The sequence below is a fragment of the Ambystoma mexicanum genome, chromosome 3q, assembly GCF_040938575.1.
Source record: "Ambystoma mexicanum isolate Mex_15411 chromosome 3q, UKY_AmexF1_1, whole genome shotgun sequence".
Classification (NCBI taxonomy): domain Eukaryota; kingdom Metazoa; phylum Chordata; class Amphibia; order Caudata; family Ambystomatidae; genus Ambystoma; species Ambystoma mexicanum.
The window spans coordinates 1,204,455,650-1,204,481,824 of NC_090926.1; the positions used below are offsets into that span (position 1 = coordinate 1,204,455,650).

Below are 26,175 nucleotides of genomic sequence, written 5' to 3' on the forward strand. Positions count from 1 at the left end.
TGTTATCAGTAATGCAAGAATCAAGCAACGTTTGTTATACCCCTCTGCTTCACAACCACCATATAGAGTAAGAAGGCAGTGGAGGGAAAGAAACAGACAAGTGGTCATTGTTTGCTTTTAAGCCAAGGCCAATTTGCATTTGATTTGTGGTACAAACATTTAAGAAAAGCGAAACTACAAGTCCCATAATGCAAACCGCTGTTGGATGAACAGGCAGTGCTTGATGGGAGGGGTCCGGCACGTTATGCTCTAGGCTGTCTTTGAATGTAGTCCTCTCTCTGTAGATGTATAAAGCTATTAAACCTCAAGTGAGAGTTACACCAATATTATTCAGTTTCCCAGTTGCCATCTAGGAAATGCGTTATTTATACAGCCCTTTCCCCAAAGCGCTTTACATAAAACATATTTACATACAATATCACCCAACTGAAGTTGGCACTCATTTATCAACCTTGGAAGCATGAACGGCTGAGTCGGCTTTGTAGGCATTCAAACCTGACACCTGATCGCAACGGTTACAGGTCATTTGGTCGAAAATAAATGGTCGACAGGCCAAATGGTCGACGGAATTTGGTCGAAAGACAAATGGTCGAATTTTTTTTTTGGTTTGTATTTTAATTTTATTTTTGTTTTTTGGGGGGGACCTCAACCCCCTTTTTTTTGCTAAAAAAGCCTTTTTTTTTCCTAAACGAAAACCAGAAAAATACATATATAAATAAAAAAAAAATCGACCATTTGTCTTTCGACCAAATTGCGTAGACCATTTGTGACTGGACAGCGATTGCAACAGCGAATGCTCAACCGCCTTAGGTATCGTACCGTCATTCGTGGCCTCTGCCTGCATCAAACATCAAGCCTGCTACTTGTGGATCTGCATTAGATTGGAAACTTAAATGTCACTGTTGTGTTAAGGAGCGAGATGTCTATAATATTACTCTATGACATGATTAACAAGTACAACAACAAAGGGCCCGTTTCTGCAAAAGGCTAGGAGGAACAAGTCTATGCCTCTAAAAATTGCAACAGACCATTCTGTTATTGGTGTGTGCTTTATAAAATGGTCAGAGAATCCCTCTCACCTTTTAGCATTGGAATGTTTGCTTGGTGTGTTAATGTGCCTGCTGCATTGATGTATGTGTAACTTGAAGCTAGATCTGTGCTGCAGATTGGAATCCGTAGAAATGACTGAAGCATTGGCAAACGTTGCCTACCAGCTCTGTGATTACCTTCTGTGAATTTCGGCTGAACGCAAGTACGAACAGCCAAAACATTTGAATGAATATCCCATTCAGTTTGATTATAGTGAACAAGGGGAGCAGAGGTTGCAGGGCGGGGTCCCCCACGACTTACACAATAAAGTGTGCACGTAAGTGAAGGGAACTGGCGTTGCAGAGAAATGGAGGAGTCGGGGGCACACAGGGAAGTGTGCCGCCAAAAGGTAAGTAAGGCGGTGAGGGGATACGGGTTGCCAGAAATGTCTGCGGTTTCGTTTTTTTTTCTCCCACTGGCGTTTCTGATTTGAACAAATCATGGACAACCCTGCAGGTTCTTAACTCACTGAGCTATTACAAGGATACACTAGCTTTCAGGGCTTACAATAAAGCTTCTATGAGGGTTGTACAGCTGTTTGTAAAACTAATACAATTTTCAGAAGTTAAATGCGCGTGCATTTGGAGGAAGTGCTTTGAGAAGTGCTGTCGGCTGTGGAGGAGTTCGAATGCCCGTTTTTCTGTGGATGCTGAACTACAACATTTGACTTGGTAAAGATACAGAGAAAAAAAAGAGACTCTTATAGTATTTATCAAGGACAACATTTGCAGTATTATTTATATAATATACCTTCTTATTCCACTTATTTTTAGAACAACAAGCCTAAGCTCCGCCCCCTTCTCCTATAATCCTCTTAAACAACGAGCCGCGTGCATTTGGCGCGCGCGCATTTGGAGGAAGTGCTTTGAGAAGTGCTGTCGGCTGTCTGCTGGCTGAGGGTCTGAGGACTCTAGGCAAACGTAATATTCTTTTTTCATCAGATAATTCTGTGTTGAAAATTTAAAAGGTTTGTCTACTGTGGTAAACATGAGCATCACTCACTAACAACAGTGATCTAGAGTGATAGCGTATTTAAATAATCACCAATCACATAGTATTGTCTGTTTTGAATTCTGTTTTGAATTCAAAAGCAAGTAAGGACTGAAATCGATCTTCTGTTAATAACATTTGTAATAACTAAGTGGTTGCCCCAAGCTATTGTACCCAAAATGGTGATGACTCTGCGCACCGGGATGCTGCCAAAAGAAGTCATCACTGTGTGTGCGCGTGAAGCCATTTCCACGCCCAAAACGTCTTCAAGGTCAATTAATCTTGTACGGGTCAGCAAATTAGACTCGAGTATAAGAGCTTGTTCGGCTATGGCTGATATCAGAACATTTTGTGCTTTGTGCTATAGGGGAGAAAAGTGGAAAAACAATTGGAATGGTTCAAACCGCAGGGCTGGTCGAGTTTACAACTGAGCGGGATTTAACACGTACAGATACGCAGGGGAGTAGCGTGGATACTCAATCGTCCCTACCAGACTCATTAATTGCGGCAGGATTACTGAATGTGATTGAATTCCAAGAACATGGGAGGGTGGAACCAAAAATTAAGGCTACAGAAATCCTGCCAAGTATACAAATGAATCCAGGCTTAAGTGATAATGGAAAAGAACAGGATGCCTCTGTTGGTAACACTGATAGCGAGAATGTAGAGGAGGTGAGAATGGAAGACACTTTGAATAGAAATAAAGTCAGTTCACCCGAGACAAACCAGACTGCTGACTCGAAGCAGAACTTGGATGACAGTATAGATAGACAATACCTATATCAGTCACCTATGATGTTCTCCCCAACGAATAATGCCTCATCAGTTTTGTCCTGTTCCTTTGCTCAACCGACCCAGCGGCGGAATCACTCTGCCCCAAATGAAAAAATACAAGCAATGCCGGGAAGCTTTGTAATAGGACTAGAAACCTCTCTTCAAACTATGAATGCAGCTCTATTCTCACTTACACGTCTTTATGACACGCTGGATACTAAAATTAATGATCAACACTCATTATTAATCAAATTACTTCAAAAAAATTCAATTAATGAGTCCTACTGTGTATGCTGCGAAATACAAAATGATAGACATAATAGCCGAATTAAAAATCTAGAACTAAGAACTGAAGAAACAAAATCACAGGCTGATGATATATTGCTAATTGATTGCACGCAAGATCAACTGACTGCATTACAATTGGGGGCAAAAACAAAAAAAAAACAAAAGGGAGGAAGCTCAATAGAACTTGCACAGGAAAATACTATTATTAAATCCCCTAATGCTGAAGGTCAGGAAAGCTCTCCTTTAAGTTGCATTCAAGAAAAAAAAGAAGAGTGCATATCTGGGCAATCCTGTTCTAAAAAAAAAAAAAGACAAAACAAAGAACCTGGAAATCTCTGATAAGCAACCTCTGATACAGAATAAAAGTAGTGTTCCCCAAACTGTTACAGGGGTATAAGAAAATGTTAATGCCCCAATTTATAACATCTTTGACACAAGAAAGAAAGAACCAAATACGAATGCTAAAGCTACCACAAAAAAATAAAAAAATGCTCCAACTGTTGCCAACTCCAAAATCACAGGAACAAAACAGTTCATCCATACTCTAACACTGCCCAAAACAGCTGCAGCTGTAGCTCGCACGGCTATCGCAAATAAATATTGGAAAGTGATATCCCAAAAAGCGAGCCAAGGACGACTGATGCAAATTACGCCCTCAGAATATGAACCCTTGAACAACTTAATTCAATTAGCTGATCAGCAAAAGGAAGTTGAAATTGACAATAGTGTAAAAGAGCAACCCTGTGGGGTGAGTAGCAGTGAAGCAGTTGATGCAACAATTAGACTACCAAATCAAATAAAGGGTGGCCCTAACAGTACGGAGATCCAGCCAATAAGGGAGGAAGCCGAACATGCCAATAAGAGGGAGGAATGTTATGACTCTACAAAACAGAATCAGGATAAATTTATGCACATGTCAGAATGGAAATCGGAAATAGAGCAATCCTTAAAAAAAATATTGCTCAAGTAAATATGAAAGAGAATTCAATGGGAAATGACATGAGTGGGGGAGGACATACACCGGTGAGCAACACCATAAGACAATCTAATAATCCACCACAGCCCAAAGCACACTACACAACTAAAGCTGGGTACCGAATTCCATTGAGACATGCTAACACAAACTGCCTAATGATGCAGTGTCGACCTCAGCCCTGTCAAAGTTTTGACCTGAATAGGCAATCTGTAATGAACATATTTGCTGAGGTACATGCTCTTGAAGAAATAAGTTCGAGTGATATAGACCAGATAGAATTCCCTCACAGAAATGACCTGTCTATGATAAAGATATGGATGAAATCTAACTTTGTTAAAAATGCAGTATGGGAGGCGAGAGATGATCTCTATGAATTGGGCTTTATCCTGATAAATCCAGCCCTGTGGAATAAACAACAACCACCTATTTCCAGAAACCAGTGTGTGCCCAAACTAAATGTATATCAGAAAGGTCAAAGCTATAACTCACAGATAAATGTTCCAAGTTTGAATGGTCAAATGCTGGAGGAGAGAGAGTTGAGAATGAATAACAACTAACTAGTCCAAAATCCAAAAACTTTAGCGTTAGCCTCCTGGAATACAAGAGGCTTTAAGCATCTTACTAAGTCTAAAGATAGCTTACTGTCGAAATATGACATTCTGGCTTTCCGGGAAATAGGGCTGTCCATCGCTCCAGTGTGGGATAATCATGTTATAATATTGACTCCTGCTATTGTGCCAGTCAGAGGTAGACCCATGGCAGGTTTAATGGTGGCCATAAAATTATCCCCTAACATGCAAATTGAGCCTTAGTTCTCTCCCAACAGCTTTCTGCAATTGGTAAGGATAGAATTTAAGTCATCTGACATTGGGTTGTTAAACGTCTATTGGAATCACTCTGCAATATCTGATTCTGATTTCTTTGATGCCATGGATGAAACATTAAATCTAACAATACTAGATCCGACCTGCAATCATGTAATTATAACTGGCGATTTGAATTTAACATGCTTAACCCAAGTGGGGAAACCTCTGACGCCGATAGCTAAAAGATGGAATGCTTATATGTTGGAACGTCAGTTCTTAATGTTAAATGGAGCAGAAAAAGGTGACATGCCATCTAACAGCACTTGGCATAGAGGTTTACAAAGTGCTACAATTGACTACACTTTCGTAAACCGAGATCTGTTCAACCATATAAATGAATTCCGAATTACACCTCAGAAAATAAGTGACCACGATATTCAATCCATAAAATGGTCCTGGCTTGTAGATGACAAATCATATGACTCATCTCTAGCTTGTAATTTAACGACCAATTCGGCACAAAATAGATTTTATTGGACTCCTGTCTTCCTACAACTTTTATGCAAAACACCAAACCGTTCCCAGCATGATGATACACATTATGGTTCTAAAACTTGTTCTTCCTATGTTAAAGAAATGCAGATCTTTAGGACCAAGAGAATTGATCACAATAGCAGAAAGTTTAGAACTCTGCATACATTTGACCATGAAGTAGCTACTTATAAAACTCGGTATAGAGCTGATAGAAGGAAAATCATAAAGGAAAACTCTCTCAACTGCATACGCCAATTGAATACATTAAAATGTAAACATAAGAATTGGTTAAGAGCAAGGAAAGCCCTAATGTATCAACGAGATGCAGAGGTCATGCTAAATCATCTCCAAGAGAAGAATTCAGCTACAATATGGTCGCTTCTAAAACAGACTCAAACGAAAATTCAAATGGTGAACCAAATGAATCCAATTTCGCACGAAGTATGGTCTGCCTACTATAAAACCTTGTATGCTGACACCATGACTACCAGACAACAAGTTACCTCTAAATCAAGTAAAATAGAGGATCTAGTCTTTGACATTGATGACATCTTACTGTTCATCTCGAAACTGTCTACATCTGGCGTTCCGGGCCCTGATGGACTGTCCAACTTTATGATAAAAAAAAATCCTACTGCATGGGCACAAATTCTAGTTACCATTTTTAGCCAAATTGTGCTAACTCGGTCCATCCCTGATTCCTGGAGGAAATCCATCACTCTACCAATCCATAAGAAGGGGGACAATCAAAATCCTAAGAATTATCGACCTATATCTCTTTTGGATATACCGGGCAAAATTTTTGCCTGATTATTATTAAGAGATATTAACAAATGGCTAAATGGTGCTGGAATTAGAGGCCCAAATCAAACTGGCTTCATGCCAGGGATGGGGACAGCTATCAACCTTCATATTTTGGGGGTCCTAAAGAAACAGGAACATCAGAAAGGGCAGGCTGTCTACATGGCCTTTATTGACTTCCAGGCTGCTTTCGATTCAGTATGTAGAAAATTGTTAATCAAGAAGCTGCAGGAAGCGAAGTGCCCGAATTATATCACATTCTGGATTAATGAATTACATTCTAAAACTACAGTACAAATCAGATTGGCCCTAGACGGTACCTTGTCAGACCCAATTGAAACATTCCGGGGGCTAAAGCAAGGATGCATATTGGCAAGCACCCTGTTTAATTTCTTCATGTCGGCGGTGCAACAAGATTTTCTGAAAATCATATTGGATTCTCCCCGTTTGGGAGGTCATGCAGCCCCCTGGTTATTCTATGCTGATGATTTAGTGCTATTAGCTAAGACACCAGGGGGCTTTCAAGCACTCTTATGTAGCTTAAGAAATTATGTCGATGCAAACTTACTAACAATCAACCAAGATAAGTGTAAACTTATGATACTTGAGCCAAAGAAAAACAAAATCTCTAAAATTAGAGAATGGCAAATCCAGAATGTTAATATAGGAATCATCTCTGAATACAAGTACTTGGGAGTGACAATTAGCAATAACCAACAGGATAAACCATATTACTGTGAAATTGAAACCAAGGTTAACACTGGTATAGCCCAGTCAAAAATAATACAAGCCAAATTTGGCAAATTCTCGCTACTCCCAAGTATTACTTTCTATAAGCAAAAAGTTACACCCATAATAACTTATGGAGCAGAAACTAGAGAGATCATCTTGGAGAGTGTCTTGCTAAGATTTGAGGGTCGCTATTGGAAAAGAATTTGTGGCCTCCCAATGTCTACATCCATGTGCCTAATACGACACGAATTGGGTTTAGTCTCACTATATGCAATTTATACATGGAAAGTATTGACGTTATATCAAAAATATCTAAGGGTTGTCAGAGAAAATTGTATAATGTATACAATGGGAAGATACATGTTGGAATCATTGAACCCTAAAATCCTGAAATGGCGAAAATGGGTGAAAGCATTGATGTAAATGTCCGGTATTGATGATGATTTACTCACTAACAATCCCAAGAGGGCAAAAATGAAACATGAGTTGTATGACTGGATAAAAACTCGAGAGGCATGCACAAAATTACGAGTGTTTAAACAACAAGCTTTTGCAATCAAAAAACTTCATGTAATTGAAAACTATCTAACAAAAATTTCCTGATTCCAAATCTAGGTATACATACATGAGAATAAGATTGAATATTTGTCAAACGAATGAAGTGCGATTCATGAGAAATAACACATCTAATGGCAACTGTAGATTTTGTCTTGTACCGACAGCTATAGAGACACTAAAACATCTAATCTCTGAATGTCCTGCTCTATTACAACAAAGATGCAAAATGTTTAAACATCTGTTTGAGAGTAATCTCAGGTTAAGCGAGGACACTTTCTGGAATATTCTGTTTAACAGTCAATCTGCTAAAATGAACAACGCAAGTGTTGTGTTTATTGAATCATTAGCCCTGTTGAATCAAACTGAAACTATTAATTTTAATACCAAAGTGACATAATTTTGATTTTAAAGTGACATAATTAGTTAAGTAATTGACCCTAAAATAAGTGCTTTTATGCAGTGAAATGAAATGAACTAATTCGGCCTTTACATTTTTGCCAAACTGCACTTCTTCTTCTTAATGTAGTAACATGTATATTTTAATTCATTTTTTGTGTATAACATATATTTTTGTATTCTGTAATGTATTTTTGTAATGTATATCATTTTGAAAGGCTGCATTTTACACCTAATTCAAAATAAAATAAAAAAATAAATAAAACAAATGATCAGTGTAATGTATTCATCTGGCAAGATAGGCCAAATAGTTGAATTCACGTGTTGTAAAAATATGAGCAGCTGAACAGTCACTAGTGCCTAGAAACACCTGTGTACATGTGCGCTATAAATACCATATGATATCATATCCAATTTTGTCAGCATCATGTCAGCTTTTTATTGCTCCATGGTGAAAAAATGTGTTATATAATTTAGTGAATATATCATTTTGAGCCTCATTATTTGACTAATACATTTTCTTTTAAAAAAACAAAAATATTGTACGTCAAGCATGATTTTAATCCCCCCTTGCTATTGTACTACAGATTCATACTTGCCAACCCTACTGATTTAGGCAGCAGGCTACTGCTTTTTAAGCAGTCCTACCGCCTACAGATTTGGGGGACAGATGCTACTGCTTTTTACAGGGGCAGGTAATTTATGTGACTCTAAGGCAGGCTGGTTGAGACCGGCCCAGGACAAAGCATGCGACGCATTAGTTAGTCTGTCTGTGCGGTGGGCGGGTAAGTGATTACTTTGAGTGATGGGCTCAGACCAATCCACTGACCTGACAGCTACATGACTCTGTCTTGCACTGTGGCCGGGACAGGACTTAGGTGAACCACCAGTGACGGCGAGTGGCAGAGCGTGCCACCATCACACAGCATCTGCCTGTCAGAATCCGGGGGGTATCAGTCTCCATGTTGTTCAGTTATTCATCTTGCACTGCAGGATGCGGGCTGCTGCTACAGAGCAGTGTCAAACGTTGCCTACCAGCTCTGTGTGATTACCTTCTGTGAAGTTAGGGAATTGAATTCAGTGTTAACTTACCATTCAGAATTATACATTTTAAACATTTGTACATCTTCCCATGTTGTGCTGTTTGATAGGTTGTGTATTTCAGAATGCTCCAGTGGTGCCAACAATGTATGTTTTGTATGTTCCTGTGATGTAATTGTTATACGAAGTATTATTTTTGAAACTTGAAAAATCCTACATCTTTTCGGCCACAGAATGTTGGCAAGTATGCAGATTTCAAATGTATCAAAGGGGCGTGGCCTCGCAATTATGGGTCTGGCTTCAAACAAAAGTGGCAACACTACCAGTGAGGCGTCAGCCCCTCCACTTCTTCCTTTAGTTTGCATAACCCTGGCTGGCAGGGGTGGAGCTAGCGAGGAGTTTGCCAGCTGCAAAGTAGTGAAACGGCGACGACCCGCAGGCGGACTCATTCCGGGTCAAATTAGGGCAGGATGACCAGGAACTGGGCCAGATTTGCTGTCTAGCGTTTTTGAACAAGGATGTGAGGGGGAGGTTTACGGCCACAGCCAGACAACCATTCAAACTCGGAGTAAGAGTCTGGCAGACTCAGAGCATGTCTTTTGTAATTTGCCTTATCCAATGAATTATGGTGTGCCAATGCGGAGGCAGCACGGTATTCCGAAATGGTATCACTGACACTCAATAAATCATGCGAGAAACATGACCTGTTATTTCTCATTCTAAAGAAACTTTCGGTCAGGCACCGCACTGCGTGTGCTGGTGAAGTGGCCGGTTGGGAAAGAGAAATTGCTCAACCGGAAGGGCAACGCAGGGTCGCCTCGGTCACGTGTCAAGCGTGAGCCTGACATCCTGCAGACTCTGCCTCGGCCCTACTGGGGTTCTAGTCAGCTGTAATGATTTAGAGCTGTGCGCCTGACCCTACTCCAGCCCTACTGACGTTCTAGAGACCACACCATGTGTGCAGGGCTCGAAATTAAGATGTGAACATAAGGAGCTAAAAGCAGCTCCATGGTCTGTGGAGCTACTTCTGGGGAACGAGGAGCTAGTACACAGTACTCTGCAAATCTAACCTCCGCATGAGATGGAAACATATAATGTTGTCCATTTTTTATGACCACCTATGCTTTAAATATCATATAGAGGGGTCCTAATGTTTATTTATAGATTGTCTCGAACACAGAGTTAAATTCACATAGTTGTATTTGTTTGGCATCAGTTGGCAAGGGAAGCCAAGAGGAGCTCCTGGAACCTGTTGGTGTCAAGCTAACCAGGCACTTCTAGGCTACAAGCAGGAGCGAAATAGCACCCATCAATTTGGAACCCTGTGTCTGGAAAGCTCTCAATCTTTCAATAGGCCTGTCCACCTCTATGACAAGGTAATCTGGTAACAGAAAGTTGGGCCTGTACCAAATTCCTGTTTCCAATTGTCTGGGACCTGCTTCTACTCAAAGGACCCCTTTTTGAGTACAGATAAGCCAAAGAGTGCACCAACCAGTTTAAGTTTGGATCACACAAGTTGTTGACTTTTATTAAATATAGATCGTAGAAAACAGGAAGTGGGCACTGCACCAACTTCCTGTTTCCCATAGTCCTAATTTTATGAACTAGCTACTTTCTAACCTGTCTCCTCCCTTTTCATTTTGGCTACAGATCTTCCTTTGGACCCCACTATCCATGCCTTGGGGTACATTGAGTTGGGAGCAGATGCAACTGCCATATGTGAAGTGGCCCGGGCCGTCCCGCTAACAGATGCGAAGGCCGACCTGCTGCTTGATGCCACAACGCTGAGTGGTACCACATTAATCAACGGCGACACATTGATTACAGAGGCCATAGTGCCGACAGACATGCCTGGGAACCACACTCTGGAGTGTAGAGTCACCACAGACCTTGATGTGGTGACTAGAAGAGTGGAGCAGTTCATTTACGTTCACAGTGAGTAATTTCCACATGGATGTGTGCACTATGGAATTCATACTGTGCAAACCTAGCAGGGAAGTAACAGAGCACTGTCCATAGGGTTCACACCCAGGGGGTATACAGGTAGGATACACCAGGTGGATACAGGTAGGATACACCAGGGGGATACAGGTAGGATACACCCAGGGGGATACAGGTAGTATACACCAGGGGGATACAGGTAGGATACACCCAGGGGGATACAGGAACGATACACCTGGGGAATACAGGTAGGATACACCCAGGGGGATACAGGTAGGATACACCCAGGGTGATACAGGTAGGATACACCAGGGGGATACAAGTAGGATACATCCAGGGGGATACAGGTAGGATACACCCAGGGGGATACAGGTAGAATACACCAGGGGGATACAGGTAGGATACACCTAGGGGGATACAGGTAAGATACACCAGGGGGATACAGGTAGGATACACCCAGGGGAATACAGGTAGTATACACCAGGGGGATACAGGTAAGATACACCCAGGGGGATACAGGAACGATACACCTGGGGAATACAGGTAGGATACACCCAGGGGGATACAGGTAGGATACACCCAGGGGGATACAGGTAGGATACACCAGGGGGATACAAGTAGGATACATCCAGGGGGATACAGGTAGGATACACCCAGGGGGATACAGGTAGAATACACCAGGGGGATACAGGTAGGATACACCAGGGGGATACAGGTGGGATACACTGGTAGCACTGGTTGCTGAGATGAGTAGGTGGAGCAGGGGTGGGGGGTAAGTGAAGTAGGGTTGATGGAGTAATCAGCCTCTGAAGAGATGTCCTTTGAAGAGAGCGCTGCACATGTCCTTCTTGAATCTTAGGATGGAGAGGTGGGTCTCATACTTGCAGTGTCTGGTGCTCCTCGGTAGGTCTGGGAAATGTGTTCTTCGATTCTGCGGGAGAATTTTTGTGCTGTCTGTGAGGTGAGACTCTTTGGTGCTCTTTGTGAGGTGGGACTATTCGATGCTCAGCGTGACAGGAGGTGTTTTGTTGCTCTCTACGACCCCTGATGCATGTATAAGGTGAGATCCTTAGGTATGTCGGGTTGGCCCTTGGGTGTGCTTCCTGACGTTGGGGGGGGGGGAGGAGCTGTGCAGTGTGCACCCAAGACCTTTATGTGAATTAGGGCCCTTTGATGCTCGGTGTGAAGTGAAATATTGGGTGCCCTGCCTAGGCCTTTGTGTGCTATCGGTGGGAGGAAACACATTATATGCTTTGTAATAGGGACTCTTGGCTGTTCCGCGTGAGGTGGGGCCCCTAGGTGCTCTGTGTTAGATGAGGTCATTCAGCACTCTGTCTGGTGAGGTACTCGTGGGACCTCGGTGTGAGGTGAGACACTCAGGCCTGTTCCTTACTCTCTCCTTAGGAGCAGCTGGACCCTACTGTTCCCGTCGTAGCGCTCTGCTCCCACAACATATGAATATTACTGGGTACAGACCGCCCCGAAGGGAAAGAGAAAGTGGATAAAATTACAAACAACACAGGTTCAAACTTCTCTTCTGGTTAACAGACCCGTTAGAACAAGTTATGAACACCGATTAGATTTCTTGTAAATACCGTCTTTATCTGTCAGGTTCCCATTAAGTATCACAGCTAGAAGGAAGTTCAGGGTATGGAAGAGGTGTGTTTACTCTAGAAAGTTGTTAGATTCTAAGTCATTTGCCTAGTGTGAGTATTTTGGGGCTAGAATACTTTTATTTTCCTTAACAGTATTTTTGCAGGATTCAGGAATAGTCCCAATTAAAGATGGTGGACATGAGGAACAGCAATGATTGGTTCAGAGACCATTGAGAGGCAGTTTGTAATCTTTGAGAAGAAACTAAACTGCCTTTCATTCCTGTCAAGCTCAAGGAAGGTCACAGCATCCAGAACTCCACCGTTTTATTTAGTAGAATACAGTAAAGAGACATTACAGGGAAGCTGAACTATTTAGAGAAAGATCCCAGTCATCTGAAGAATAACAAATCAGATAAGTGCAGTTTAATTTGGAACAATAGTCTCCTAATGAAAGCCATGCTAAAGAAAGTCTGAAATGTATATAGTTTCAAGATGTGGTTCTGATTAATAGCTAAAGGCATTTGCAGGACAGTAATGTAAAGCGATGTAGCAGAAAGGGAATTATGTTGTACCAGAGACTTATTTGTGTAAATATTGTTGAAAGAAACGCATTGCTGCCTTCGAAGTCAGTTCCTCCACGCTATACTGCAGCGAGCCCCGATTCTTCCACGCCCGACTATATTCCTAACAGGTGCCCTGTCCCGCTCCTACTCAACACCACGCTAACCTGATCAGCTACGAGGCCAGGATGCCCAATATGCCGCCCCTGCGGCTCCTACTGAATCCAAGGCCAGCACCACCCAGCCATGCCATGCTCTCTCCCTCCGGCAGGCACTCACAGCCCTACAAAGCAGGCACTATCAAGGCAGCCAACACCCCATGCAGCACCCTGCCCAGAGCCTCCATAGGCATACCCTGCTCTTAGCTCACCACTCTCCACTCGCTGTCCGCGGCATGCTGATACAAAGCACTGCAGGCCCGATCCCACCCTGCATTCCATGCCTCCCTACCCAGGTACACCACAGCCAGAAACCACGTGCAAAGGCTACTCACTCAGCCCATACTGTCCTCGACTCCCCATCTGCACAACTCCACCGCAGCCACTACACCCCTTATTCCAACTAGCAAGCCCTTCAATTGGTCCACAACTTGCGCCGCTGCAAGGTCTACAGCAGCTCCCAGGAATATCCCTCTCTCGATCCCCCACCTATCCTACAGTCCCTCGGTGTATGCAAATACAAGCCGTGCATACTCTAGTCAACAGGGTGACTCTTCAGACACATACCCCGCCATCTGGCCTCATCTTCCAAATGCCACAAGCTCCAGCAAGGCAACCCCTCCCCACGCTGCTGCAAGCCCCTGCTATACCACAGCCATGTCTGCCGGCACCAGCCACAGGAGAGTCGTCTTCATGCCCAGGCAAAGTAAAGACCATATCCCAAAGGTTTCTAATGGTGTTGGTACACCCCCTTTCTCATTCACCAGTACCTCTGTCGGCCTGCTGAACCCCACAGATTCTAATAAGTCTTTACGGGACCCACATGCTATCACACCTTGTTAGGAAAGATTTCCATTCATGGGTAATTTTCCCTCCAGTTGTGAACCACCAACTTTTTGTTTTGTGTGACCAGCCTAGCCTGACTTTTACCAGTGGCGCTCAGCCTTCTGCTGCACTCTACTGGGCTTTAGCTCATTTTGTTATGGGGAAACGGACATGCCCTTCAGACTGTCAGTGCTGGGAGACTTTGTTTCCTTAGTTTTTCACTTTGTTGCTATTTCTAAGCAACATTTTATCAATGCACAATCTACTTTCCTGTACAGTGTGCTGGGGTCCCCTTTTCATTTTGTAGGCCCTAGAAACCCTTAAAGGATTTTTGGTGAATGTACAAGTTTGTCCAGGACAGAGCTTGCGGCAGCAGTTACTTTTAAAGCATATTTTACTCTTTTCTATGGACAGTGGCCAGTGCCTAAAATGCCACGATGTCCTTTGTTCTGACCTTTGGCCATTTTGTCTCTTTGCCTTCCCCAGGTCAAGCAGATCCGGGAATTTCATTATGTGGTCATGCAGACCCCCGCGCAAACCGAAGCTTTCACAGGCTTCTGCATAGCTTGTGTGTGCGCCCAGGATGTGGGCTGGAGCTGTCTAGTTGCAATACACATCCTGGATGCCAGGATGTCTGGTGTGCTGGGATGACTGGGACCACTGTGGTCCATGATTGGTCCACGTCTGGGATGGCTGAATGTAAGCAGATCTCTTATTGGTTTCTCTTTGTTTTGGCGCGAAGGAGATTTTGGATAAGAGAAGGCACCTTACACCCATTCCAGGTCGATCTTCTGAGTTCCCACCAAACTTAGTAAAGGAGCAAAATATCCTGAACTGAAGAAGCAGTGAAACTGCTGTAAGGTTTGGCACCCTGACCCCGCTGCTGTCCCGTCGGAGCCCCTGTTTCTCATCGATCACAGAAGGCCTGTAAGGGTGCTTCGACCTGTTGGAGTAGTGGTTCTAACTACTCTCGGCACCTCCTGCTTAACCTTCAAACTAGCTTTTTCGGAAGTATTACAGGATTGCCTAAGCTCATACGGGACCTTTGCATTGGAACCGTTGCCATCTCGAGTTGGGGAACCGTAAGCTCTTGGTAGAAGGCACTCTGCCACTGAGTTTCGTACACCTAGCATTCATAGGTCTGTAATTAGGAGAGTCGGCCTGAACCTGAGCATACGTGGTTCCTGTGTTGCCCCCTCTGTGGTGACGATCTTCGTGGGTGCTTTGCTGCTGTGCCCCTCTGTGCCCTAGGATGAGCTGCAGTGGAACTGGCCTGATCCCTTCACCAGAAGTGGAGAAATCACCACTGTCCCGCCACAGACTGAGGTCCAAGTCCCTGAAAGCCGGAGAGACGTGCAACAGCAGGATTTGAACCTCTAAATGAATTGGACTTGACTGGTGAAGTTTGGTCTGGAGTGCGCCAAGTACTTGACACACTTACCGGTGGCCCCTGGCGCATCCATAGACTTTTGCGCATGAGTGTCCCCTGAGGGCCACTCATCTTTGTTTAGGTAGCCTGTGCTACCAAGCCATTCTCGATTCTTGGAAATCGCTCTGCCCTCTTGTGGAGACCCTCCTTGAATAGTGGGACCTTATTCTTCATCACCTCATCCACCTTTCTGAGCCACTACAGTCCCTTGAAGAGACCTGTTTTGTACTTAACCGCACAATCGAGTGGTCCAGCACTGAATGTACTTTGGAGAGAAACTTCTTATGGACTGGACTTCCTATTAGTTAGGGCTTGAGTTGTTGAAGGACTGCCTAAAGTATATTTGCTCTATATGACCCCTTTCTGTTGCAGGCTGTGGATCTCTACTTGTCGAATGTTACTTTAGGCCAATGGTTACTGTATGTATGTTTCATAGTTAGAGTTGTGTTCATTTTGTTAATATTGCTATGGTATTACTTTGTGTTTGACCTAAAAGGCCTTTAATAAATGTATTTGTATTTTTGATATATGCACCTATATACACCTAGGGGGTCATTACAACCTTGGCGGTAGGGGGTTAATGGGGCCGGTAGAGCTGCCGACCCGTTAACCCCCTACCGCCTCATTACGAGGTCCGCTCGTGGAACCCGCTAAGGACGCCTGGTTAAACCAGGCGTCCTTAGCGGGTCCCGTGAGCGATCCAGCATACTAACAACGTGCCCGTCATTGACGGTCTCCCTTGTGTTCCCCCCACCCCCCGCTCATGCCCAGTGTCTCCCCTGTTCCACCCCCCGCTCATGCCCCGTGTCTCCCTCCTTTTCCCCCCACCCACCGCTCATGCCCCGTGTATCCCCTGTTCCCCCCACCCCCCGCTCATGCCCACCCGGGGTTCCCACTTTGAGGACCTACGATGCTAGTGGTCTTCATCTATTGAAAAGGATGTTATGGTGACGTTACACTAATAAAAACCTATGAAATTCAATTCAATGAAATTCCCTTAGAGTCCAGTCAGATCATATGAAACATATACATACGGGAAGACACAAGCTTGAAAGACAGCAATCCTTTTTGTGCATAAAGATAATCAATGGACTTATGAGCACTTTCTGATAGTTCTGTTGTTTTTTTTTTTATGGCTGTACTTTCCCTGTATATGGTCATATATGTATACATTGTACTCACACTACTTTCCTTAGGGTCCAATCACATCAAGTGATACATATACCTAGGGTAAATAGCAGCTTTGAAACAGAGAAATCAATTATTTGCATGAAAATAATCAGTTAAATTATGAATTGTTTCTGCTACTACTTGTGCCTTTTTGCTAACTTCACTTTCCCTGTATATGCCCATATTGGTATGTGTTCTTGTGTCTTTGTGTTTTGTCTAAAGTAATGCAATTATGTAATACATGTGTTTTATTAGCTACTTATTCCATATTTCACAGTACACACAAATCTATTAAGAAAACAATTATCATTTCATTATTCAACATATTAACATTACGAATATTATACCTTCATCCTGTACGCTGCACACAATGTTGTTTCTGCGTGAGTAGCTTAGTATACTAGATAGAACCCCATAATAGAATGCTATTTATATCAATGCATCGTTCAATGCACTAATTAGGGTATTATTTTTATTGCAATGATCCTTGGCACTTTTTCCACAACATTATAATAAGAATCCCGTGTACACATATTTCATGAAAAGTACATCAGTGATGTCATCAATGACATTTGTGATGTCATCTTTGATGTTGTGGGTGTTAGTCTTAGCAGTGTACGGTGGTGGCGCGAGTTATGGTTGCATAGCTTACCATAACTGGCGAATTTCAAGGGTTTTTCGGTTTTACTTGGAACCATAACGTCCCTTTAAAAAAGCTTTTTCACTAAATTTCATAGGTTTTTAGTAGCGCAACTTAACCATAACGTCCCTTTAACAAAGTTTTTTCACTGAATATATATATATATATATATATATATATATATATATATATATATATATATTACACAGCCACGTTAGTGCCGGCCCTCGAGAGAAGGCACGTAGAAAAGGCTCGGCTCCTGACTGAGCCTCCAGCTGCAGGACGTTGCCATCTGAGCAGGAGCTCTGGCCCTGTTCCCTGTGTCCAGGAGCAACCCTACACACCTTCATCCTGCCTGGATGCAAAGGTAAGAGTGGGCTGCTCAATCCACTTGCCCCCAGCCCCTCACAAGTGCACCCGAAAATCGTCAGAATTTGCACTAAATTCATTTTTGCACTGTGACTGGGAAGTCATCTGGACCCACCCAGCCATCTGCCAGAAGGAAGGATCCGACCCCCCTTCCAGCTACCTGCCGCTATCTTCGCCATTGGAAGCCACGAGGCTTCAAGCCACTCCAAAATGGCCGACTCCCGGGCCTCTACTTCCTCACCCCTTTGAGCACCAAGCAGACCGACGTGATTGGCTCACCCACTCCACAAGTAGCCAATAGGATTGCCGGTAGGCGTGAGCCGGCCCTCGAGAGAAGACATGTAGAAAAGGCTCGGCTCCTGACTGAGCTGACCGAGCTGGCCGAGCTGCGGCTGCTCCGGGTCCCTAAGCTCTGCCTCCTGCCTGCAAGCCTGGGTCCAGCTTACACGGTATGACACTGATTTTACAATTTGCACGAAAGTGACCACCACATCACTCTCACAACTTGAGACATGAGACTTTTAAAGTTCCCACCTACGTGCACCCGCCTACATTGATGACTAAATTGCATGCAGCACCTGTCACTGATTAACCTGCCGCTGCATGCTACCCCTCACCTGATGGTATGCTTCTCTAAATGATTGCCTGCCACATGGAACAAGCTACCCATGCTGTTGCCTCTTGTCCCCACCCTCCGTGGGTTACGCGCTAGAAATACTGAGCCTCGTGTTTACTCTGAAAGACACCCCTCTGTACTATTCTATCACATCAAATAACTTCTGCCCTCCTTCCATATATATATACACACTGATAAATAGTCATCTGCATGTATGTACTACCTAGCTAAAACTGCCACGCATGTGATTCTTGCTCCTTAGCCTTGTATTGCATTCTGCCTGATTTGCATCTTGCATAACCACTGTGCCTTAACCCTGACTCGCATCCTGCCTGATAACCATGCCTTAGCCCTGCATTGCATTTTGCCTGACTACTGAGCATTAGCCTTAGCCTTGTATTGCCTTCTGCCTGAATACTGAGCCTTAGTCTTGTATTGCATTCTGCCTGATCTGCATCTTGCAAAACCACTGTGCCTCGCCTTGCATTGCCTGATTACTGAGCCCTAGTCTTGTATTGCATTCTGCCTTATATTGTCTCCAGCTGTACTAACTGCACTGCTAGTATTGATCCTACTCTCTAGTAATTGCATATTGCCCTTAGTGCTAACAGCCGCTCCAGGTTATTACTGCACTAAGGAATAAACACCAGTTAGACTGACTAGTCCTGACTGCCACCCCACTCCAACATGCACATTCTGCCGCTACTCATATGCATGCTAGGCACCTTGCTCACACGCGTTCGTAGATCAGGTCAAGACACCCACGTGTACAACAGCAGTATTAATTCCAGCACCATAGACTTCCTGCATAGGCCCTCCCAACACACCACAATCGCAGCCATGCACCCCACTACACTGCACTCCAGAATATTCAGACTTAGAAACCGCACTCAGCCTATGAACCTTGCCGCTATACCCTCCTCTATCTCACTCAGAAATAAGCACCTAGGATCGAGGACCACCCGCAAAGCTAACGACAATCACCTCTGCCCAACTAATTCCAGCAAAACAGCACCAAGGTGCACCACCAGACTCCCTCCTACAAGAATACCAAACAATCCTCTTCATCTCTTAAATCAGAAATCAAAGAACCTACCAAAACTAACCACCAACACCGTTGCTACAAATACGCCCTACTCAATGTTCGCTCGCTCAATGCCCATGCGCTAGAAGTTAATGATCTTATCACCAACCAAGATTTAGACATATTGGCCATCACGGAAACCTGGCTCCACGAAGCCTCCGGCCCAGCCATCACAATCGCACTGCCCAAAGGTTACTCTATCCTCAGCAGGACAGGCTAGCCAAAACAGGAGGAGGAGTAGCCCTAATATTCAAAGAGAGCATATCTATCAGATCCATACCCCACCAGGGAGAAGGAAAAGTAGACATTTTATCCGCTAAAATAGCCTGATCACCTAACAGTACAATAAATATACATGTGGTTTACCGCCCTCCAGGAACTCCGTCAGACTTCATAGGACAAGTTATCCACCACATAGGAAACAATTAAAAAAAATCCACCAAAACGCTTCTCCTAGGCGACATCAATCTAGGTTTCAATGACACCAATGACAAAACCGCCACATCCTTCTCAAAGGACCTTAGTGACCTTGGCTTCTCTCAGAAAGTCACTTCTCACACACATGTAAAAGGTTGCATCTTAGATTGGATTATAGACCACAACTGCGACACAAACATGGTTTCCAATACTGCCCTCCCATGGACAGACCATAACTGCCTGCTATTCCCCATCCCCACAACGCCATGCGCGAAGCCCACCACTCCAGCACCGGCCACAGTAGCCAGAAGCGCAAAAAAATCACTGCAGAGAACATCAGTGCATATCTCAACCTCCCATGCCTAGCACCACCATTCTCTCCCGACCCTGTCATACTAGCGGAATTATTCAGTGACACATTGACTAACTTCATCAACACAGTCGCCCCGCTAGAAAACAAAAAAGAAAAGAAATCCTTCCACTCCAACTCGTGGTTCACAGAAGAGCTCCTGAACCTGCGCAACTCCAAACGGCAGGAGCTAAAAAACCTGGCAGGCTAACCCCTGTGACACCACTAAAAATATCTTCCGAACCATCTCTAAAAAATACAAAGAATCTATATTCAAAGCCAAATCAGAATCCTACAACAACAGAATCTCTTCGGCCTACTCACAATCTAAAGAGCTATTTACCATCTTTAAAGAATTAACAGTACCTCACACTTGCATGGACAAAATCGTTAAAGATGCAGCCTGGTGCTCCAGCATACATGTTGCCATGGTAAAAAAAATAGACCTCCTCCAGAACAAAATCTCTGACCATTACAAAGCATTACCTAAACAGAAGCAACAGAAGCACCACAAACCCTCAGGCATCATCCATCCCAATTTCTCCTTCTCTGAAATATCTGAGACAGACGTCTTAGACATCCTAAAACATCTCAAACCATCGCTATGCAAGGGCGATGTATGCCCCCCAAAAATTATCAAAGAATGCACGGAGCAGCTCGCTCCACTAATCACCGCCTTCATAAATGCCTCATTCAAAACAGGTATAGTCCCCAACTGCCTCAAAGAGGCGTGGGTATGTTCACTCCTAAAAAAACCTACATTAGACCCCTCCTAACCAAATAATTATAGACCAATTACAACCGTCCCATTTCTTCTTAAAATATTAGATAAGGCTGCCCACAGGCAAATCCAACTGTACCTCGAAACCAACTCTATTCTTGGTAAGAGACAATCAGGGTTCCGCAAAGGACACAGAATGGAAACCGCATTACTAGATCTGAAAGACCAAATCACTTCCATCCTTAACATGGGTAAGCCTGCATTACTCCTGCTCCTAGACCTCTCAGCAGCGTTTGATCTCGTTGACCATAACACCCTCACCAACCACCTCACACATGCTGCGCACTTCTCCAATCACGCAGCAACTTGGATCACGTCCTTCCTACAAGGCAGAGCCATGAAAGTGTTCTCCAATTTAGCAAACGTTGAACCCACTATCATACACTGTGGTGTTCCCCAGGGATCCTGTACTGCCCCAATGCTATATAATCTATTTACAAAGCCACTCTTCGATAAACTGGATGCACTTGGGATCACATACACAAACTATGCTGATGATACCCAGGTGCTCCTTCCCCTCACGGGGAGCTATATCAAAGACGCTTCTACCCTCCAACAAATTTACTCCACAATCCAAGCTTGGATGGCCACCAATGGATTATGCCTCAACGGGGATAAAACTGAAATCCTCATCCTCGGTCAAAAACCTACGCTAGCCAAACTGGATCCGACTTATCCAAACTTCTGCATTGACAACTGTGTCATCCCAGTCCTATCCTCAGTTAAAACACTCAGAGTCCACATTGATGCTACACCATCTATGGATAAACAAGTTAGCGCCATTGTATCAGCCTCCGCTCTGAGTACCAAACTAATCAATGCCATAAAGCCGTTTCTAACAAAAGACAACTGCCTCTCCATTGCAAGAGCTACAATAGGAGCTAAATTGGATTACTGCAATTCCCTCCTAGCGGGGACATCAAATAAAAACTTAGCCAGACTCCAAACCACTCAAAACAACTCTCGTAGAGCAGCCCTAAGTATTCCCAAAAGATAGCACATCTCCCAAGCAAGAAAAAACGCTCACTGGCTACCAGTTAAAGACCGAATCTCCTTCAAGATTCTCTCCACCGCACACAAATGCATCAACCTAACAGCACCCTCCTACTTATCTGACACTGCAGTCAGAACACAATCCACGAGAACCACTAGACTCGAGTACACCAACCATCTCACAGTGCCACAAATCACCAGGGCCAAGGCAGGAGGCCTAGGATTCCCCTATCTGGCACCTAAACTCTGGAACACGTTACCCACAGCCCTCAGAGAAGAAACCTCTCTTCAGGCCTTCTGAAAAAATCTAAAACCTACACTCTTCAACTAGCTGCTAGCTCACTGTACATACTTGCGCACTACTATGATATCTGCTCCTATGCGCTACAAGCCACAATGCCATCTCATGCTGTATGTATGTTTTTACGTGACCACTGTAACTAAGATATGAATATCCACTGTAACCAGCGCCACAATGCCCACCGGCTGCTGTGCGCTTAACAAATGTGAATAAATAAATAAAAATAAATAAATAAATAAATAGTTATGGTTAAGTTGCTGTTTCTATAGGAAGACCACTTTTTGGGTGGCTTATAACTCCGCTCCCCCTGGACGAATCCTCATCAAACTTTGCAAACAAAGTATATGGTCTACTTCTTTGCAAAGTTTGGTGAGGTTTGGTCCAGAGGGGCCAAAGTTATAGGGGGGGGTCCCAAAACATCTTTTTTTCCCATAGACTGAATGGGGGAAAAACTTTGCGCACGCCTACAGGCCACACAGCTGGACGGATTTTCACCAAATTTGCGGCAGGGGCTTGGTCCCGAAAGCATGCTCTTGTAAATCTGGTGACAATCTGTCCAGTAGTTTCCTTTAAAACGAGCAAAAAGTATGTCTCAAAAAATGTGTGATATCTATGTCCCCTTCGCGGTCACACATCCCTGTTCGCTCCGCGGACAAGATACTGATTGGCTAAGGGGCTGGCGTCATGACCGCGGACACGCGACGTCTCCACCGATTGGCTGCAGTGAGCCGTGATGTGCGTCAGATTGTTTGGATGCGCCCAACATCTTGGATCCGCCGACAGCGCGGCGGCGTCCAGAGGAGAAATGCTGTTTCGGAAACTGTTTTGGTGTGTCAGAGTACTTGGGGAGGTTCAGAGACTAAGAGATGGGTGAAATACTGTATTTGTTTAGGCGGCAGTTGTTAATGATGTATTCCCTATGCCCGCCTTGTCCGGTCCAGTTTGTAAGTACTGAAAATGAGGTGTCTCATAAGGATAGTACTTCAGTCCGTGCTGTGCACAGGCAACTTGAAACTGTTCTAAGGACACGCGTGGTGTTAGCGAATATTAAAATTGAGTACATGCCGTGGGTGTGCTCCTGATTTATACGCCGCCATGGGTGTGATATGCTGCGGTGGTTGTGGCCAGGGCCTAGAGTTTTGGGTGCATGGCTGTAGGCCGTAGGCCATACTCCCAAGACGCTAGGCCCTGGCCACAACCACTGCAGCATATCACAGCTATAGATGCACCCATAGTATCGCATATCGATCAGGTGGTTGTGGGGAGGGCCTAGAGTCTTGGTTGCATGGCCAAAATGCCATGCACCCAAGATCAAATTTATACGTAGAGAAATTATGAGCCACTATGGGTGCGATATGCTGTGGTAGTTGTGGCCAGTACGTAGAGTCTTGGGTGCATGGCCAAAGGCATGCACCCAAGACCAAAGTTATAAGCACTGCAGTTATAAGGCACCATGGGTTTTATATAGTGCAGTGGTTGTGGGCAGGACGTAGAGTTTTGGGTGCATGGCTGCAGGCCGTAGGCCATACACCCAAGAGTGTAGACCCTGCCCACAACCACTGCAGCATATCACATTCATTCATCACACTCATACAATCGATTATGTATCTGGTAGGTGTGGGCCGGGCCTAGAGTCCTGGGTGCAAATTGAGTACATGCTATAGTTAAAATGTTTCATTCCATGGCTGTGCTAATGATTTATAAGCAACCATGGGTGTAATATGCTGCAGTGGTTGTGGCCAGGGCCTAGAGTCTTGGGTGCATGGCCGTACTCCCAAGACTCTAGGCCCTGGCCACAACCACTGCAGCATATCACAGCAATGGATACACCCGTAGTATCGCTTATCGTTCAGATGGTTGTGGGGAGGGTATACAGTCGAAGGCCATGCACCCACAAACAAATTTATAAGCACTTGAGTTATAAGCCACTGCACACCCATGCATTCAAATATCTATGGACATACACCCAAGACTCTAGCCTCTGGCCACAACCACTGCAGCAGATCACAGCTATAGATACACCCGTAGTATCAAACATCAATCAGGTGGTTGTAATTTGTAATTTATTTATTTGTAAATAAATAAATTGTGGGGAGGGCCTAGAGTCTTGGAACAAACTGCAGTTATAAGCCACAATGGTTGTGATATGCTGCAGTGGTTGTGGCCAGGACCTAGAGTCTTGGGTGCGTGGCCAAAGTTTCTGTGTTTGTTTTTCAAATCCTTGGGTCTGGGGGAAAAAGGGGGAAAAAAAATCCTTGTCGGATTAAAAAAAACTATTTCTTTGTTTCCTTTGAGTGTTTACTTGTTGTTTCTGATTAATGTTATGTATGTTGGCTTGTTGCAGATTTTTTAAACAGTTAGATACCTGTTGGCGTATTCTAACTGTGTATTTTTTGTTACAGATCTGTGGTATTCATTTATCTGTGTGGTTGTTATACACTCTTGGGCAGTTAGATACCTGTTGGCGTATTCTAACTGTTTATAGTCTTTTACTTGAATTTTTGTTAATGTGGAAGTACACATTAGTTATTCAATTTTGGCTTTAAGAAGATTAAATGCGCGTTTGTAAGATTTGCTGGCAATCTCTGCTTCAGAGTAATGGTACTATCATTACATTCGAACCATCCACATTTCTTTTTAATATATGCAGTGTAGTGACCTGCATTGGTTGTGGCTCCTGCATGGTAGATTATACCTATTGCTGTAAATGTTTTCTTACCAAGTGACACTTGACCGTGTGCGAATCCAGTCAGCTTGCAGTTCTTTTTGGTACCATCTGCATTGTAACGTAGAAGCATTAATATTATGTAGTTACTATGTCTTTGTATCAGTAAGGTGGAGCGATTATCTGAATTGCAGATAGTACATAATCTGCCATGGTTTGCATTCTGTAGATGTTGCTGAAATGGAATTGATTCACAATTAGGTATGGATACATACACAAATCGCTCATTTGGGATTTGTTCCTGTGTCACATTGTTACAGAGAGTGCATGTATGTTTTCACATGTATGAAATCTGGAAGATTTCATTTATAGGTATGTTTTTGTTTTCCAGTACTTGTAGTAAGTACATTCTTGTGGATGTTCTTGTGAGTTTATAGTGAATCTCACCATTCCAGCACAGTAGTCCAATACTTGTCTTATTCCGTGAACACTATACTTGTTGTCAGGATTGTTTGTTGCGTTTCTATGAAGGACTAACATTTGCAAACACAATTGGTCTGTACTGTGTAAGTAAATATTGTTAACAATTGGTGGCAATTGAAATCGAATATTCATTGCTACATTTGCGTATCAACTTACACCAGTTTTATTTGAAAATTTGAATGGACCAGCTAGTTCTGTCTCTGAGTGATTTTTTCGGAGTTTCTGTTCCTTCTTTGAAGAAGTACCTGATTTACTTTCCCTAATAGGTTCTTATTTTCTTGTGGTAATTGATGAAGTTTTAGCTTCTTTTGTTTTCTTTGAAGGATTTGCTGTCAGATTCTGTTGCATTTCTGTTTGAATTAGTTTTCTTTTACCACGTTTGCCTTTTTCTGGAACAGGATATGAGTTCAGATGGGGGGTGTAGAGTGAACGCAGTCTATGTATTCTAAAATGCAAGGAATATCAGCGTTCACTTTACTTGCATCAAAGTTGATTAGAAATAGACCGTCAAGTGTGCGTAAGCGTGATAGTGCTACGTAGCTCATGCCTTCTTTAAAGACTGTGGGCCTCATTACAAGGTTGGCGGTAAGGCAAAAACGATGCCGGTATAGTAATACTGGCATTGTTTACCGCTCCAGTGTATTCCGACCCGCAAACCCGGTATAAACAATGGTGCCGCCAATAGCGGCATAGGCGCGTACACACGCCCCTTCGTGGAGCAAATACCGGCATGCCGGTAATAGGGGGACATCACAACCCACGTGGACATGTAAATACCTGCATCGCGAAGCAGGTAATCACGGGCTGCACGATG

General features: G+C 43.7%; 1 protein-coding gene across 4 annotated transcripts in view; it reads left to right on the plus strand.

Moving 5' to 3' along the window:
* Window positions 1–26,175, plus strand: part of LOC138447752 (intercellular adhesion molecule 5-like) — a 353,302-nt gene that overhangs the window by 137,232 nt on the left and 189,895 nt on the right. For all 4 annotated transcript variants that reach the window (XM_069604069.1, XM_069604070.1, XM_069604067.1 and 1 more), the window contains one exon: window positions 10,636–10,920. In XM_069604069.1, the coding sequence (XP_069460170.1) occupies window positions 10,636–10,920 (285 nt within the window). The remainder of the gene's footprint in view (window positions 1–10,635; window positions 10,921–26,175) is intronic.